This window comes from Somniosus microcephalus, chromosome 12 (assembly GCF_052327205.1).
Source record: "Somniosus microcephalus isolate GS21.2 chromosome 12, FLI_Smic_1.0, whole genome shotgun sequence".
Taxonomy (NCBI): domain Eukaryota; kingdom Metazoa; phylum Chordata; class Chondrichthyes; order Squaliformes; family Somniosidae; genus Somniosus; species Somniosus microcephalus.
The window spans coordinates 169139709-169158396 of record NC_140998.1 but is presented as its reverse complement, the minus strand read 5'-3'; the positions used below and the strand labels follow the sequence as shown (position 1 = coordinate 169158396).

Sequence of the window (18688 nt, the reverse complement as noted above, 5' to 3'; positions counted from 1 at the left end):
ATTCAGATAATAATCTGCCTTCTTGTTTTTGACACCAAAGTGGATAACCTCGCATTTATCCACGTTATATTGCATCTGCCATGCTTCTGCCCAATCACCCAACCTGTCCAAATCATCCTGGAGTTTTTCGGCATCTTCCTCACAGCACACACGCCCACCCAGCTTTGTGTCGTCTGCAAATTTGGAGATATTACATCTAGTTCCCTTGTCTAGATCATTAATATATATTGTGAATAGCTGGGGTCCAAGGACCGATCCCTGCAGTACCCCACTAGTCACTGCCTGCCATTTGGAAAAAGAGCCGTTTATTCCAACTCTTTGCTTCCTGTCTGCCAACCAGTTCTCTATCCAAGTCAATACCTTGCCCCCATTTATATAACGCCTATCAAGATCTCGGGAGGTCCTAAATTACTTTTTATCCAATGAGGTACTTTTGAAGTGCAGTCACTGTTGTAATGTAGGAAAAGTAACAGCCAAATCACACACAGCAAGATCCCACAAACAGCAATGTGATAATGACCAGATAATCTGTTTTTTAGTGATGTTGGCTGATGGATAAATATTGGCCAGGAAATCGGGGAAAACGCCCCTGCTCTTCTTCCAATAGTGCTGTGGAATCTTTTACGTCCACCTGAGGGGGCAGATGGGGCCTCAGTTTAACGTCTCATCTGAAAGACGTCAACACGGTGATTGTACCATTGATGAGCCCCCTCGGACCCAACCATGTGTCTGCTCCCTCCCCGGGGTAGGAGGGGTGCCCTTGATACACAGACTAGCACAAATCTTGCTGCCTGGGGTAAGGGTTTATAACCAATACGATACCGACTCACATTTATATAGCACCTTCAACATAGCAAAACATTCCAAGGTACTTCACAGGAGTGTTATCAGACAAAATATGACACTGAGCCACGTAAGGAGATATTAGGACAGAGAGGTAGGTTAAAGGAGCGCCTTAAAGTAGGAGAGGCGGAGAAATTTAAGGAGGGTTGGGACCTAGGCAGCTGAAGGCACGGCCACCAATGGTGGAGAAATGAAAATGGAGGACATTAAACCGAGGCCCCCCATCTGCCCTCTCAAGTGGGTGTAAAAGATCCCATGGCACTATTGCTTAGAAGAGCAGGGGAGTTCTCCCGGTGTCCTGGACAATATTTATCCCTCAACCAACATCGCTAAAAACAATCACCTGGTCAATTATCACATTGCTGTTTGTGGGACCTTGCTGTGCACAAATCGGCTGCCACATTTCCTACAACAGTGAATACATTTCAAAAGTACTTCATTGCCTTTGGGGTGTCCCAAGGGTGTAACAAGTGCTGTGTAAATGCAAGTTCTTTCTTTTACCTCGCCCCGGCAACGTACCTTTGCACTGGGCTCCTGGAAGCAGCGACTGCGGTGAGGTGCAGCTGTCGCTCGGCATCCGGGGATCCTTCACATTCTCCTCTGTGCACTTCGGAGAGATGGGCTCCTGTTTAATGGAAGGGTCTGGCACGGCAGGAAGAGCATTCACCCCAGGGGTCCGGAAAGCAGGGGCCACATCAAGGCTGGGGTACGACTGGGCGATGGAGCCGGGGCGGGGAGACGGGTTGTTAAGTAAGGGCGAGGTGAATGGGGTGTGGAGGTTGAGCTTGGGCACGCCACTGTGCAGACTGCTGCTGTTGTTTTCAGTCGCTGGGCTGAGCGGCAGTCGTTCTCCAGTAGGAACATAGGACTCTGAATAAGACAAGGATTCAGTCAGAAATGCACCGACCTGATGTGTACAGATCAGAGACACAGGAAACAGTAACTTCAGTTAAAACAGGTGGAAGCATCGTGATCAACATTGCTGTCCGCCCCTCTCCTAACCCCGTCTGTCTATCCCTCTCCTAACCAGGTCTGTCTATCCCTCTCCTAACCCCGTCTGTCTATCCCTCTCCTAACCCTGTCTGTCTATCCCTCTCATAACCCCGTCTGTCTATCCCTCTCCTAACCCCGTCTGTCTATCCCTCTCCTAACCCCGTCTGTCTATCCCTCTCCTAACCCTGTCTGTCCGCCCCTCTCCTAACCCCGTCTGTCTATCCCTCTCCTAACCCCGTCTGTCTATCCCTCTCCTAACCAGGTCTGTCTATCCCTCTCCTAACCCCGTCTGTCTATCCCTCTCCTAACCCTGTCTGTCTATCCCTCTCCTAACCCTGTCTGTCCGCCCCTCTCCTAACCCCGTCTGTCTATCCCTCTCCTAACCCCGTCTGTCTATCCCTCTCCTAACCAGGTCTGTCTATCCCTCTCCTAACCCCGTCTGTCTATCCCTCTCCTAACCCTGTCTGTCTATCCCTCTCCTAACCCCGTCTGTCTATCCCTCTCCTAACCAGGTCTGTCTATCCCTCTCCTAACCCGGTCTGTCTATCCCTCTCCTAACCCTGTCTGTCCGCCCCTCTCCTAACCCCGTCTGTCTATCCCTCTCCTAACCCTGTCTGTCTATCCCTCTCCTAACCAGGTCTGTCTATCCCTCTCCTAACCCGGTCTGTCTATCCCTCTCCTAACCCTGTCTGTCCGCCCCTCTCCTAACCCCGTCTGTCTATCCCTCTCCTAACCCTGTCTGTCTATCCCTCTCCTAACTAGGTCTGTCTATCCCTCTCCTAACCCCGTCTGTCTATCCCTCTCCTAACCCCGTCTGTCTATCCCTCTCCTAACCCTGTCTGTCTATCCCTCTCCTAACCCCGTCTGTCTATCCCTCTCCTAACCCCGTCTGTCTATCCCTCTCCTAACCCTGTCTGTCTATCCCTCTCATAACCCCGTCTGTCTATCCCTCTCCTAACCCCGTCTGTCTATCCCTCTCCTAACCCCGTCTGTCTATCCCTCTCCTAACCCCGTCTGTCTATCCCTCTCCTAACCCCGTCTGTCTATCCCTCTCCTAACCCCGTCTGTCTATCCCTCTCCTAACCCTGTCTGTCTATCCCTCTCCTAACCCCGTCTGTCTATCCCTCTCCTAACCCCGTCTGTCTATCCCTCTCCTAACCCAGTCTGTCTATCCCTCTCCTAACCCCGTCTGTCTATCCCTCTCCTAACCCCGTCTGTCTATCCCTCTCCTAACCCCGTCTGTCTATCCCTCTCCTAACCCCGTCTGTCTATCCCTCTCCTAACCCCGTCTGTCTATCCCTCTCCTAACCCCGTCTGTCTATCCCTCTCCTAACCCCGTCTGTCTATCCCTCTCCTAACCCCGTCTGTCTATCCCTCTCCTAACCCTGTCTGTCTATCCCTCTCCTAACCCTGTCTGTCTATCCCTCTCCTAACCGTCTGTCTATCCCTCTCCTAACCCTGTCTGTCTATCCCTCTCCTAACCCCGTCTGTCTATCCCTCTCCTAACCCTGTCTGTCTATCCCTCTCCTAACCGTCTGTCTATCCCTCTCCTAACCCCGTCTGTCTATCCCTCTCCTAACCCCGTCTGTCTATCCCTCTTCTAACCCTGTCTGTCTATCCCTCTCCTAACCCCGTCTGTCTATCCCTCTCCTAACCCCGTCTGTCTATCCCTCTCCTAACCCTGTCTGTCTATCCCTCTCCTAACCCCGTCTGTCTATCCCTCTCCTAACCCTGTCTGTCTATCCCTCTCCTAACCCTGTCTGTCCATCCCTCTCCTAACCCTGTCTATCCCTCTCCTAACCCTGTCTGTCTATCCCTCTCCTAACCCTGTCTGTCTATCCCTCTCCTAACCCTGTCTGTCTATCCCTCTCCTAACCCTGTCTGTCCATCCCTCTCCTAACCCTGTCTATCCCTCTCCTAACCCTGTCTGTCTATCCCTCTCCTAACCCTGTCTGTCTATCCCTCTCCTAACCCTGTCTGTCTATCCCTCTCCTAACCCTGTCTGTCTATCCCTCTCCTAACCCTGTCTGTCTATCCCTCTCCTAACCCTGTCTGTCTATCCCTCTCCTAACCCTGTCTGTCTATCCCTCTCCTAACCCTGTCTGTCTATCCCAACAGCACTATCTGTCTATCCCTGTCTTAACAGCACTGGGTTACGTGCTCAATTGTCTGGAGTGGGGCCTGTAAAAAAGGTACGCTAATAATCATGGGTGATTTTAATCTCCATATTGATTGGACAAATCAAATTGGCCATGGTAGCCTGGAGGAGGAGTTCATAGAGTGCAGCCGGGATGTTTTCCTAGAACAGTATGTAATGGAACCAACCAAGAAGCAGGCTATCTTGGGTCTGGTGCTATGTAATGAGACAGAATTAATAAATGATCACATAGTAAAGGATCCTCTTGGAAAGAGTGATCATAGCATGGTTGAATTTCAAATTCAGTTGGAGGGTGAGAAAGTTGTATCCCAAACCAGTGTCCTGATCTTAAACAAAGGCAATTATAATGGCATGAGGGCAGAACTGGCTAAAGTGGACTAGAAAAACAAATTAAAGGGTAAGAAAGTTGAAATGCAGTGGCGGACATTTAAGGAAATATTTCATAACTCTCAACAAAAATATATTCCAGTGAGAAAGAAAGATTTGAAGAGAAGGGAGCACCATCCGTGGCTAACTAAGGAAGTAAAGGATGGTATCAAATTGAAAACGAAGGCATACAATGTTGCCAAGATTGGTGGGAGACCAGAGGAGTGGGAAATTTTTAAAAACCAGCAAAGGATGACTAAAAAAAAAAGAGATGATGAATTATGAGAGTAAGCTGGCAAGAAACATTAAAACAGATAGTAAGAGCTTCTGCAGGTATATAAAAAGGAAGAGGGTAGCTAAAGTAAACGTTGGTCCATTAGAGGATGAGACTGGGAATTAATAATGGGGAACGAGGAAATGGCAGAGACTCTGAACAAATATTTTGCATCTGTCTTCACGGTAGAAGACACTAACAACATCCCAATAATGGATAATCAAGGGGCCACAGGGAGTGGGGAACTAAAGACAATTACTATCACTAAGGAAATAGTACTCGGTAAAATAATGGGACTAGAAGACGACAAGTCCCCTGGACCAGATGGCCTGCATCCCAGGGTCTTAAAAGAAGTGGCTGCAGAGATAGTGGATGCATTGGTTGCAATATACCAAAATTCCCTGGACTCTGGAGGTCCCAGCGGATTGGAAAACCACAAATGTACACCCCTATTTAAGAAAGGAGGGAGACAGAAAGCAGGAAACTATAGACCAGTTAGCCTAACACCTGTCGTTGGTAAAATGCTGGAGTCCTTCATTAAGGAAGCAGTAGCAGGGCATTTAGAAAAACATACTGCAGTCAAACAGAGTCAGTATGGTTTTAGGAGGCTTTGAGGGTGTCCTTGAAGCGTTTCCTCTGCCCACTTGGGGCTCTCTTGCCGTGTCGGAGTTCCGAGTAGAGCGCTTGTTTTGGGAGTCTCGTATCGGGCATGTGGACAATGTGACCCATCCATCGGAGCTGATTGAGCGTGGTCAAAGCTTCCTTGAAAAAGTGCAACATCCCCACCGACACTTGGGAATCCCTGGCCCAAGACCACACAAAGTGGAGGAGAAGCATCCGGGAAGGCGCCGAACACCTCAAGTCTCTTCGCCGGGAGCAAGCGGAAGCCAAGCGCAGGCAGCGTAAGGAGTGCACATCAACCCAAGCACCCCACCCACCCGCCCCTTCAACCGCTGTCTGCCCCACCTGTGACAGAGACTATAGGTCCCGCATTGGACTCATCAGTCACCAGAGAGCTCATTTTTAATGTGGAAGCAAGTCATCCTCGGTTCCGAGAGACTGTCTAAGAAGAAGTACAGTTTTAGGAAAGGGAAATCATGTTTAACAAATTTGCTGGAGTTCTTTGAGGATGTAACAAGCAGGGTAGACAAGGGTGAGCCAGTGGATGTGGTGTATTTGGATTTCCAGAAGGCATTCGATAAGGTGCCACATAAAAGGTTACTGCATAAGGTAAGAGCTCACGGAGTTGGGGGTAATATATTAGCACGGATAGAGAATTGGCTAACTAACAGAAAGCAGAGAGTCGGGATAAATGGGTCATTTTCCGGTTGGCAAATGGTAACTAGTGGGGTGCCACAAGGATCGGTGCCGGGGCCCCAACTATTTACAATCTGCATTAATGACTTGGATGAAGGGATCGAGTGTAATGTAGCCAAGTTTGCAGATGATACAAAGATGGGTGGGAAAGCAAGTTGTGCAGAGGACTCAAAGAACCTGCAAAGGGATATAGACAGACTAGGTGAGTGGGCAAACAGTTGGCAGATGGAATATAATGTGGGAAAGTGCGAGGTTATACACTTTGGCAGGAAAAATAAAAAAGCAAACTATTATTTAAATGGAGAGAGATTACAAAATGCTACAGTACAGAGGGATCTGGAGGTCCTTGTGCATGAAACACAAAAAGTTAGCATGCAGGTACAGCAAGTAATCAAAAATGCAAATGGAATGTTGGCCTTTATTTCAAGGGGGTTGGAGTATAAAAGCAGGGAAGTCCTGCTACAACTGTACAAGGTATTGGTGAGACCACACCTTGAGTACTGCGTACAGTTTTGGTCTCCTTATTTAAGGAAGGATATACTTGCATTGGAGGCAGTTCAGAGACGATTCACTAGGTTAATTCCAGAGATGACAGGTTTGACTTATGAGGAAAGGTTGAGCAGGCTGGGCCAATACTCATTGGAATTTAGAAGAATGAGAGGTGATCTTATCAAAAGATATAAGATACTGAGGGGGCTTGACAGGGTAGATGCAGAGAGGATGTTTCCCCTCATGGGGAAATCTAGAACGCGGGGGCACAGTTTCAGAATAAAGGGTCGCCCTTTTAGAACTGAGATGAGGAGGAATTTCTTCTCTCAGAGGGTCGTAAATCTGTGGAATTCTCTGCCCCAGAGAGCTGCGGAGGCTGGGTCATTAAATACATTTAAAGTGGAGATAGACAAATTTTTGCAAGATAAGGGAGTGAAGGGTTATGGGGAGCGGGCTGGGAAGTGGCTTTGAGCCCAAAATCAGCCATGATCTTATTGAATGGCGGAGCAGGCTCGAGGGGCCAAGTGGCCTATTCCTGCTCCTATTTCTTATGTTATGAACCCACAGCCTTCTGACTGAGAGGTGAGAGTGCTACCCACTGAGCCATGATTGACACCTTTCTTTTTTATCCTGTATTGCTCAAGAGAATCAGGAAGCAAGTTATTGATTTCCAGCATCCGCAGTATTTTGCTATTTATCAGGAAGCAAGTGGCTGGTTCAGAGTACAGGAGACTTTGTGCTATCCGGCACCCACGGGACCGAGCTGCTGCCGTTGCCTGAAAGCTGCCGTACTCTCCAGAGTTAATGTTGAGAGATACGGAGATTCTTATCTCCGTATTTGACAACAAACACTGTTGCTTAGCAACAGCTTCTAAACACTCGGGTGTGGCCCTAAAGCTCTGTAGCTGAAGCTGTTGCTATAGCTACAGACCTTGCACAGATTGACTGTTCAAACAAAGCAAAAAAAACAAACAAAAAGAATAAAAAACGGCTGCTGATTTTTGCCGGTGGCTCCAGATTGCCTGATAGCTCACCTCCGGATAGCACAAAGTTTCCTGTAGATTCCCTGGGTGGCTAGGGGAAGGGAAACGGGGCTCAGAACTTCTAGGTTTCACTCTTTGAAACACACCTTGCAGTCCCTGAAGGATTTCTATTCTCTTGGTCCTCAGTGTGCTCATCTCCAGGGTGATCTGTGTGGAAGACAAAAAGGGTGCAATGACAAACAGCAACAGCCGGCCTTCACAGAGCGCTGTTAACACAGAAAACTCTCCGAGGAACTTCCTATGGGGGGGGGGGGGGTGAGAACAAATATATAAAAGGAATAAGGGAGCCAGACCCAGGAGAGGGCAGCAAATAGATCACTTTTCTAAACTTGGAGAGAGAAGTTTTTTTTTTTTTAAATTCATTCTCGGGCTGTGGGGTCGCTGCTAAGGCCCCATTTATTTCCCATCCTTAGTTGCTCTGAGGTGGTGGTGGTGGGCCTACTGTAGCAATTGCCACTTCAGAAGGGCTTTAAAGTCAACTATGCAATGTGAATTAGAGTTGTGTGCAGGCCAGGCCAAGCAGGGCTGGTCGGTAACTAGACATGGAGGTGGAAGGATTTAGGCAGGAAGCTCCAGAGAGTAGGGTTGAGACAAATGATAGTCTGCAACCTAAAATGGGACAACAGCAAGGGGGAGAGGGCGATACACAATAGACCACAATCAGAGCACCAGAGGGTGCGAGAGTGAACGCAAGACTAACAAGCATCATATCCCACCATACCTCTCATACCCGCTATCAAGTATCATATCCCACCGTGCCTACTATCAAGTATCATATCCCACCCATACCTCTTGGACCTTATCAAATATCATACCATGTTCATTGGTTTAACCCAGAAACCACTTCTGTTCCTGAAAGTACCTGTTGTTTGAGAACCAGCAGCTTCTGAACCTCTATGTACGCAGCTTGGAGTGCAGCGCGAGCCTGCAGCAGGTTACCGTCCAACCCTTGTAAGGCCTTGTTCAACTCGTCCTCCCGCAGCGAGATGTTCAGTAACTGGTCCACCTGGCTCCTTTCTGGAATCAAATGGTCGAGACATTGGACACTGACCCACTTTAACACGGCACAGGTAAGAACATCACCTCACACTGAGCATAAAACATCTCCGAGTCATTGCTTGCTATCCAAAGGCTCCAATACGCTGGGTAACGTGTGCATTGCTCCATCTTCAGATGTAGTATAAATCTGTATGGACATCTCAGGCTCAGACACTGGGAACCAAGTGCTTTGTCGCGGTTAGATGGGTGGTGAGTCAGTATGGGGATGGGGCTGAAGGGATAGCTCTTTTAGAGAGAGGGCAAAGGCACAATGGGCCAAATGGCCTCCTTTTGTACTGTAAAATTCTGTAATTCTAAGATTACCTGAATTGTGAACCTCTCATTCTTTCAGACGCTGACTGTCCTGCTGTGTAATGCCCAACAAACCCAGACCTGCATTTGCCATTAGTACAAAAGCAAAAAACTGCAGATGCTGGGAATCTGAAATAAAGAGAAACCACTGGAAATGCTCAGCAGGTCAGGCAGCATCTGTGGAGAGAAACAGAGTTAACGTTTCAGGTCGATGACCCTTCGTCAGAACTGGAAAAGGTTAGAGATGTAACAGATTTTAAGTAAGTTCAGGAAAAGGGGGGGAGGGGAGGAAAGAACAAAAGGGAAGGTCTGTGATGGGATGGAAGGCGGGAGAGATTAAATGACAAAAGGCATGATGGTGCAAGGCAAAAGGAGATGGTAATGGGGCAAGTAAAGAAACAAAAGATGGGTCTAGAGTAGGGGTAAATGGCAATGGCAGAATCATTACCAACAGATGCTGTCCGAAAAACTACAAGCAGTGGTTCTGATCTGAAATTGTTGAACTCAGTGTTGAGTCCAGAAGGCTGTTAAGCGCCTAATCGAAAAATGAGGTGCTGTTCCTCAAGCTTCATTGGAAAAGTGTATGAGGACGAGGACAGAGAGTTCAGAGTGGGAGTGGGGTGGAGAATTAAAATGGCAAGCAACCAGAAGCTTGGGGTCACGCTTGTATACTGAACGGAGGTGTTCCTCAAAGGTTGGCGGGGAACTCGCCATTAAGAGCTCACATTTGGGGGGAGGGGGTCTCCCCATTAACAGCTCACACTGAGGGGGGAGGGGAGAACTCAGCACTGCAACATCACAGAATTAGGAGGAGGCCTGGCCAAATACATGAGGATCTGACCATACTGGTACTGTTGTACCAAAATCACCAGGACCTGCACTAACATTCCAATCACTCGCAATCCACAACAGCCATTTACTCACCTCTTTTGCTTTTGATTTTCCTTCTCTTATTCTTCCTTTCCAAACCAGGGACCTCTGGAGAGAGACCAACCTGCACAAGCAGAAAAAGATCAATCATACACAGGCCATTTAACCCATCACCCTACACAGTGTACAGCCTGGCCCGACGGCGAACAGCACCGTCTGGGGTAGAAACCAACCTTTATGGACTGGAAGGTCCCAGGTCAGAACCTGATCTGTGCTAAGTTAGATCATCTTAGCCCTGGTGCAACAGTCAGCCTCAGTGTCCAGCGCACTGGGAAAGGTCGATCAGCCAGGGTTCCTGGTCCTCATCATAATCCAGAAACTCCTGCTGGAAAGCCTGCGTGAAGTTGAGTGGGGACAGGTTCAGGCTTGGCTGAGATAACTTAAGAACTAGGAGTAGGAGTAGGCGATTTGGCCCCACGAGCCTGCTCTGCCATTCAATAAGATCATGGCTGATCTTCTACGTCCTGCATTATCCCCATATCCCTTGATTCCCTAAATTTACAAAAATCTATCAATCTCTTTCTTGAATATACTCAACGAGTGAGCCTCCACAGCCCTTTGGGGTAGAGAATTCCAAAGATTCACCATCCTCTGAGTGAAGAAATTTCTCCTCATCCCAGTCCTAAATGGTCGATCCCTTATTCTGAGACTGTGACCCCTGGTTCTAAACTCCCCAGCCAGGGGAAACATCCTCCCTGCATCTACCCTGTCAAGCCCTCTAAGAATTTTGTATCTTTCATTCTCATTCTTCTAAACTCTAGAGAATTTAGGCCTAGTCTACTCAATCTCTCCTCATAGGGCAATCCCCCCCATCCCAGGAACCAGTCTGGTGAACCCTCGTTGTACTCCCTCTATGGCAGGTATATCCTTCCTTAGGTAGAGACCAAAACTGTACACAATACTCCAGGTGTGGTCTCACCAGGGCCCGATATAATTGCAGTAAGACGTCTTTACTCTTATACTCAAATCCTCTTGTAATAAAGGCCAACATTCTATTTGCTTTCCTAATTGCTTGCTGTACCTGCATGTTAACTTTGTGATTCGTGTACAAGGACACCCAGGTCCCTCTGAACACCAACATTTCCCAATCTCTCACCATTTAAAAAACTCTGCTTTTCTATTTTTCCTACCAAAGTGGATAACTTCACATTTCTCCACATTATATTCCATTTGCCATGTTCTTGCTCACTCGCTTAGCTTGTCTATATCCCCTTGAAGTCTCTTTGCATCCTCCTCACAACTTACATTCCCACCCAGCTTTATATCAGCAGCAAACTTGGATATATTACATTTGGTCCTCTCATTCAAATCATTGATGTAGATTGTGAATAGCTGAGGCCCAAGCACAGATCCTTGCGGTACCCCACTAGTTACAGTCTGCCAACCCAAAAATTACCCGTTTATTCCTACTCTGTTTTCTGTCCGTTAACCAATCCTCAATCCATGCTAGTATATTACCTCCAATCCCATGAGCCCTAATGTTGTTTAATAACCTGTGTGGCATCTTATCAAATGCCTTCTGAAAATCCAAATACACCACATCCACTGGTTCCCCCTTATCTATTCTGCTAGTTACAAGCTCAAAAAACCCTAACAGATTTGTCAAACATGATTTCCCTTTCATAAATCCGTGTTGACTCTGCCCAATCCTATTACTATTTTCTAAGTGCCCTGTTACCACGTCCTTAACAATAGATTCTAGCATTTTACCTACTACTGATATCAGGCTAACTGGTCTGTAGTTCCTCGTTTTCTCTCTCCCTCCCACCTTAAATAGTGGGGTTACATTTGCTGCCTTCCAATCCGCAGGAACCGTTCTAGAATCTATGGAATTTTGGAAAATGACAACCAATGCATCCACTATCTCTATAGCCACCTCTTTCAAAACCCTAGGATGTAGGCCATCAGGTCTAGGGGATTTATCAATTTTCAGTCCCATTAATTGCTCCAGTACTGTTTTTGCACTATTACTAATTTCTTTCAGTCCCTTGGTTCTCCACTTTCCAGCAAGTTTTTTTGCATCTTCTTCCGTGAAGGCAGACACAAGTATTTGTTTAATTTCTCTGCCATTTCCTTATTCCCCATTATAATTTCTCCTGTCTCAGCCTGTAAGGGATCCACATTTACTTTCGCTAATTTTTTCCTTTTTACATACCTATAGAAGCTTTTACAGTCTGTTTTTATGTCTCTCGCTAGTTTACTCTCATATTCTGTTTCTTTCTTTATCAATTTCTTGGCCGTCATTTGCTGAATTCTAAAATCCTCCCAATCCTCAGGCTTACTACTCTTTTTGGCAACATTATAAGCCTCTTCCTTTAATCTAATACTATCTTTAACTTCTCTTGTTAGCCACGGTTGGACCACTTTTCCTGTGGGGTTTTTGTGCCTTAAAGGAATGTATATTTGTTGTAAATTATGTATTAATTCTTTAAATGCGAGCCATTGCTTGTCTACCGTCATAGCTTATAATGTAGTTTCCCAATCTACCTTAGCCAATCGCCCCACATGCCTACGTAGTTTGCTTTGTTTAGTTTTAAGACCCTAGTTTCGGATTTAACTAAATCACTTTCAAACTCAATATAAAATTCTATCATATTATGGTCACTCTTCCCTAAAGGCCCCTTTACTACAAGGTTATTAATTAACCCTTTCTTGTTACACAATACTAGATCTAAAATAGCCTGTTCCCGAGTTGGTTCCTCAACATACTGATCTAGAAAACTATCTTGCATACATTCCATGAATTTGTCCTCCACATTATTACCGCAAATTTGGTTTGCCCAGTCTATATGTAGATTAAAGTCCCCCATGATTACTGTATTACCCTTGTTACATGACCCTCTAATTTCCTGATTTATACTCTGCCCTACATTACAACTACCGTTTTGGGGCCTATAAACAAATCCCACCAATGTTTTCTGCCCCTTGCTGTTTCTTAACTTTACCAAACTGATTCGACTTCTTGATTTTCAGAGCTAAGATCCTTTCTCTCTACTGTCTTTATCCCATCCTTTATCAAGGCTACCCCTCCTCCTTTTCCATTTTGTCTATCTCTTCTAAAAGTTAAGTATCCTGGAATATTTAGTTCCCAACCTTGGCCACATCTCCGTAATGGCTATTAGATCAAAACTATTCATTTCTATCTGCGCTATTAATTCATCTATTTTGTTGTGAATGCTTCGCACAGATATAGTGCCTTTAGCTTTGATTTATTTCTATTTTCCCTGATGCCACCATAGTCCCTGATGCTTTATTACCTTTGTTACTCTCTGTCCTTTTCTAACCCACTCTGCTTATTTTTACCCAAAACTGTACTCTGCTCTAGAGCCTTGACATTTCTCTCGCTGCTTTTAAATTTACTCTTTCCTGAATCCTACCACCCGCCCCCGCCTTCATTAGTTTAAAGCCCTGTCTAATGCCCTAATTATTCTGTTCACCAGGACACTGGTCTCAGTCCCGGTTTAAGTGGAGCCTGTCCCAACGGGCTGGAAACCAGCCATCTCTCGCTGTCCAGGCTTTCAAATGAAGAATGCACAGCAAGGGCAGTGACAAGCAACTGTAAGGGTCAGATAACATTGTACAGGCCCACTACCAACAAATCTTTTTTTTTTTTTTTTTAAATTCATTCTGGGAAAGTGGGCATCACTAGCCAGGCCAGCATTTACTGCCCATCCCTAGTTGCACTGAAAAGGTGGTGGTGGTGGGACTACTTGAACCACTGGTTTGATACAACTGAGTGGCTTGCTAGGCCACTTCAGATGGCAGTTAAGAGTCAACCATGTTGGTGTGGGACTGGAGTCACATATAGGCCAGACTGGGTGAGGACAACAGGTTTCCTTCCCTAACGGACATTAGGGAACCAGATGTTTTTTTTTGACAATTCGACAGCTTCATGATCACTTTTACTGATACCAGCTTTTTATTTCCAGGGTTTTTTTTTTTTTTTTTTTAAACTGAATTCAAATTCTTAAAATGCCGTGGGTGGGATTTGAACTCACATTTGCTGGATTAATAGTCCAAGCCCCTGGGTTACTAGTCAAATAACATAACCACTATGCTACTGTACCCTGCTTAAATCTACTTAGACAATGAAGAAAAGTTACACTACAACCATCTCTGTTCCTCAAGGCGAGAGCACCTCACGGAGTGAGCAGGTAATGGAATGAGGTGGGAAGAGAGTGAGAGGAAAGACGTCCAAAATGGGAATCGGGTGAGAGTGCGCCATCTCCTGTCATTAATGAATCCAATAGGGATTTGACACTAATAAATCCAATAAGGAATTCAGGAGAAACTTCTTTACCCAGAGTGGTGAGAATGTGGAACTCGCTACCACAGGTAGTTGAGGCAAATAGTATAGATGTATTTAATTTAAGGGGAAGCTAGATAGGTACATGAGGGAGAAAGGAACAGAAGGGTATGCTGATAGGGTGAGATGATGAGGGGTAGGAGGCTCGAGGGGCGTATAAACATAGGCATGGACCAGTTGTGCCGAATGGCCTGTTTCTGTGCCGTTCACTCGATGTAATTCTATGTAATGTAGTGTGCAGCATTGGATTAGACACTTACAGCTGTTGCTCTTCTTTTCTTCCCCAGCGCCTGGGCGTCGTTGAGTTCACCCCCGGATGTGCAGCTGCTGTCGGTCGTAGCATCCGCTGCGTTAGGTCCTTGAACTGCACCCGAGGAACTCTGCTGGGCAAACACCTTGAGCTCCCTGTCTGTCTCAAGAGTGCTCTGTCGACAGGAGCCATCACTGGCGGAAAGGGGGCACCTGTTCCCTGGCCCGCTGTTTGCCGTGGCAATGCTGTCAAATGCCAGGGGCGAGTTTGAGCCTCGTTCGGTCTTCACTGGGGGAAGCTCCTGGGTCGAGGAGCTGGTGTTGTCAAGCAGTGAGTTCTCGCCACCGCTGCCGAACTGGGGAGCGTCGGGGAAGGCAGGGCTGTCGCGGGCAGCCAGTTTCTCCCGGGAGGCCGACGGGTTTGGTCCTGGAGGGATCGGAGGTAGTTGGCTGCTTGGAATGCTGGGAGCATGCTCCTTGGCTTCGGCCCCCTCCGTTCCTTTCGCCTCATCACCAAACAGGCTGTAAATCGACCGTTTGTCTGTGACCACACTGCTTTCAGAGAGGCTGCGCTTCCGAATGGTTCCGGTTGGAGCGATGGAAATCCCCTCCCACTGAAAGCCTTCCAGGGAGGACAGGTTTTGGTCCTCATCCAGCTCCAGAGCTTCCGAGCCAGTCTGCACGGAGGGAACCATCTCAATGCCAAACCTGGAAACAGAACCACATTATAAAACCACGACTGGTGACTGGGATAGCACATCCAAACGTCACAAGCAGGGCAGTCAGGAACACTCACGGCACCCCACCCCCCCAACTATGAGACAGGGATCAGAGATCTCAGCAGCATATTCAGGGCTCTGAAACAGGCCACGCAATGCCTTGATAGTTACTCTGAACTCATCCCATCAAAAATTCTCCCTCACCTAGTATCAGGTCTGCAACCACCAGCACTTCAACCTAGCAAGAAAGGATGGGGTGGGTTGGTGGGGCAAGAGAGGACAAAGAGAAGGAGGACGACAGGAGTAGTGGGGGGGGGCGGGGAGACAGGAGGGAGGACCCCCTCACGTCTAACGGGCGTCATCAATTGAGTGATGTTTCAGAGTAGCCACCCGCCCCAACTTGGAAGACGACGACACAGCCTTTAACGGCTTTCTGGAGCATCTGATACTCATTTCACTCAACTGCAGAGCCACGGGTGATAATGAGCAATGGGCTGTGCCGTACTCAGTGGGCCGTGCCGTACTCAGTGGGCCAGCCACATCACTGAGTTTGTGTGGAGGCCAAGACAAGATCACAAGTTACTGGAAATGCCAACCAGGTTATTAAAAAACAGAAAACCAACTTCTTTCCTCACTAACCTTGGTAAACCTTTGCCAAGCTCCTGCTTCTTCTTAGCAACTTGCTGGATGACTTGATCCCAGTTGACGTGACGCCGTGACACATTCAGCAGCTGACGCAAGGTTGGTTTCAGACCAGATTCCTTTTCTGATTCGCTCTTCCTTTGGCTCCCTATGCTTCGGATTCGCCGTGCGATGTTGAGGTTGGGCTCGGGGACGTGAGTCCCCGGCCTAGACTTCAAGTTGATGTGGCGGGTCAGGTCTCTCTGTACGGAGGTGGGAAGCCCGAGCTTGTTGAGTTCAGACAGGAGGTGGCTGGAGCTCTGAGCCCCTCCACTCTGCAGCTCCGAGTCGGAGGAACAATTATCGAAGGTTTCGCCGTGCAGAGAGCTTTGGATCTCGTTGCCACTTTTGGTTTCAATCATTGCGGAGGAGAGGGTGGACGGTGACTGATCACCACTTCCTGAAGCCGAGGAGGCCTTAGAGTCACCCTTTGTGGCTGAGAGTTCAGGAGTCACACCATGCTGGGTATATAATTCAGCTATTTGCTCTTTCATTGTATTTGAACATGGCTGCCCTTGACCTGAACGGATGCTCGCAGAGTCTACACTTGTAGCTAGTTCTATATCTTCTGCAATGTCAGTAAATTCCTCTTCAGTCATTTCTCCGCAGCCCAATAGAGCTTCTTTTATTGGGTTTCCATCAGCTGCTGTGTGCTGTGACTTCTGGGCCGTTTTATTATCACTATTTTTCCAGTTCTCCTTGTTGCCATCTGCGGACTGTCTACAGCTCGCCCACTGGCCTTGTTTTGCACTCTCCGTCTGACTGTGTTGTCTGCGCTCGGACTGACTGCACCTCAGTGCTTCTCTGGCCCGCCTGAGCACTTCGCTCAAACTGCTGTCCACCTGGTATTTACCCTCACTGTCCAGCACATCCATCGAGGGCTGTGCGGTCGGGCTTGCGGTAGCTCGTGTTGAAAGTGGAGCTCTTGACGTACTTGACGTGCAGTTTGGCCGTAGCGTGGCATTATCACATGGTGAACACCCGTGTGTTGCCAAGTTGTGTGCACTTGGGCGCTTCCCACTTTCTGCACTACATAAAGGTTTACTTTCGTTCGAAATGCTCTTCGGGTCTGGATTTGAAGTACACGACGTGAATTCAGGAGTAGGAGGAGGAGGAGGAAATGAGTTGGTGTGAAGCGTGACAGAAACCTGGCTCCTGTCTTTGTCGGGCGCTTTGGTTTCATTCTTGGAAGTGCATCCCTGTTGGATCAGCGAACTTGCACCACCGCTCGGTTCTTCAGTCACCTTCCCAGGGACCGAGGCAGCACTGCTTTTGTGTGGTGTCTCACAATCTTTCAGTTGTAGTGACGTGCAACCACTCCCGGAATCCTCACCGCTTTTACTCCTAGTAGCGGGATCCCTGGCTACCGGCAGCAATTCTGGAGATTTATGAGAGCGGTAAGGAGCCCAGCGATATCTCTTATCCCTTGATGGGCTTGAGCTCTTCCCCCCACTCTGATCCTCTTTACTCACTGCGCTCTCCTCTTGGTTAAAACTCAACATTGCTTGACTTGGCACGTTATCGCTGGTGAAATCCATGTGGTAGTTCTGAAAGGTGTAATCGCTCAGGTTCCACCTGTCTGTTGGATCTCTCGGCAACGCTGCTCCTCTGCTGTCAGCTGTCCATCTCCGGCTTTGCGTTTTCTCCCAGGCACGCCGCTCTCTTGCACTTCTGCTCTCCATTTTGTTCAACTTGTGCACCATCCCTTTACTCCACTTCCTATCCGGCTCCTCCGCAGAATGGAATCTCGAAGTCGGCCTAGTGGTCGTGTAGTGAGCCAGGTTGTCCGCACTGCCACTGGAATTGGCGTTCCTGTTGGATGCCCCCCCTTGGTTTTTGGAGTGCCAACTAGCCGCTCCCCCTGACCCACTCGAATGCCAGTTATGTTTAGAATACCAGTTAGGTGCCCCTCCTGTGCCATTCGGATGCCAACTGTGAGATCCCCTTGAGCCTGGTGAATGCCGGTTCGAAGGACCTCCTGAATTGTTCTTCCAGTGACAATGCTGATAACCGCTCGGTCTGCAACTCGTGTAATCCTGTGACTCCCAGTCCCATTCCCGCTCTCCTGCATTTTCATGGTGCCGTGATGACTGGTTGTATTTGCTCACAGGCTCAGAGTATGCCTGCCGATCTTCCCGTGTCCTCCTGTATCGCCTGTCGTCACCATCTGTTGCCCGGTTCCCTGGTGTGGAGGTGTCGTTCTTTCTACATGAAAAGAAACAAAAAAGAAACACACGACCACATAGGATTATAGAATTTACAGCTCATAGCTCCAGTTGAAGAGCTAGTACAGGTGCAATCTACTCTCACCCTATTTCCAGCTCCTTTTCTATCATTTTATATTCTCCCTTTTCAAATATTTATCCAATTCTCCTTTAAATGAAGTTATTCCTCGTAACAAGGTGTGGCACTCTAAAATAAATTTAGTCCATTAATGGGTAAAGAATAACAATCCCTGAAATAATCGGCACTAACCTTTCCTAATATAAACTTTGCATGTTCATGCCTCAACCTGGAGCCTCCCATAGCGTCCTATTAGTCGGGCATCTCTGTCTCACTATTCCACCCACAAATACAGCACACTGCCTCATTTCAGTCTGAGTCAAAGCTAAAAACTCGACCTCTACACTTCCTCTACTGCAGGGTACTCATTTCTATCATTTCCCCACAAATCATTCAAAGTGCTTTCAGGAGAAAGATCATCTGCCATTCTTTTCCATTGTAACTGAAATTTCTAATGTCGAAAAAAAGGATTCAAAAACTTCCAAGGCCTCAGCCGCTGCCAAAAGCCTGATGCGGTGAGCTGCATTTGGACTGTGGCGTCGGAGAATGTGCAGTATGCCCAATTTCCCAGGATGCATTAGTACCGTTCAGTCAGCTGGAGTGCTGGAATATTTTTCTTCATAGCTTCCAGCAATTTCTGCTCAGATCTTCTTCAAAATTATTTGAAGAAAGCCAAAGGTCAAATTA

General features: G+C 47.5%; 1 protein-coding gene across 1 annotated transcript in view; it reads right to left on the bottom strand.

The window, feature by feature from the left end:
• The window catches only part of znf106a (zinc finger protein 106a), a 91920-nt gene that overhangs the window by 55068 nt on the left and 18164 nt on the right, over positions 1–18688 (bottom strand). Inside the window, exons 4-9 of the mRNA XM_086003825.1 lie at positions 15677–17923; positions 14330–15026; positions 9758–9827; positions 8346–8500; positions 7570–7630; positions 1363–1713 (exon numbers count right to left, since the gene is read on the bottom strand). Of these exons, the coding sequence (XP_085859951.1) occupies positions 1363–1713; positions 7570–7630; positions 8346–8500; positions 9758–9827; positions 14330–15026; positions 15677–17923 (3581 nt within the window). The remainder of the gene's footprint in view (positions 1–1362; positions 1714–7569; positions 7631–8345; positions 8501–9757; positions 9828–14329; positions 15027–15676; positions 17924–18688) is intronic.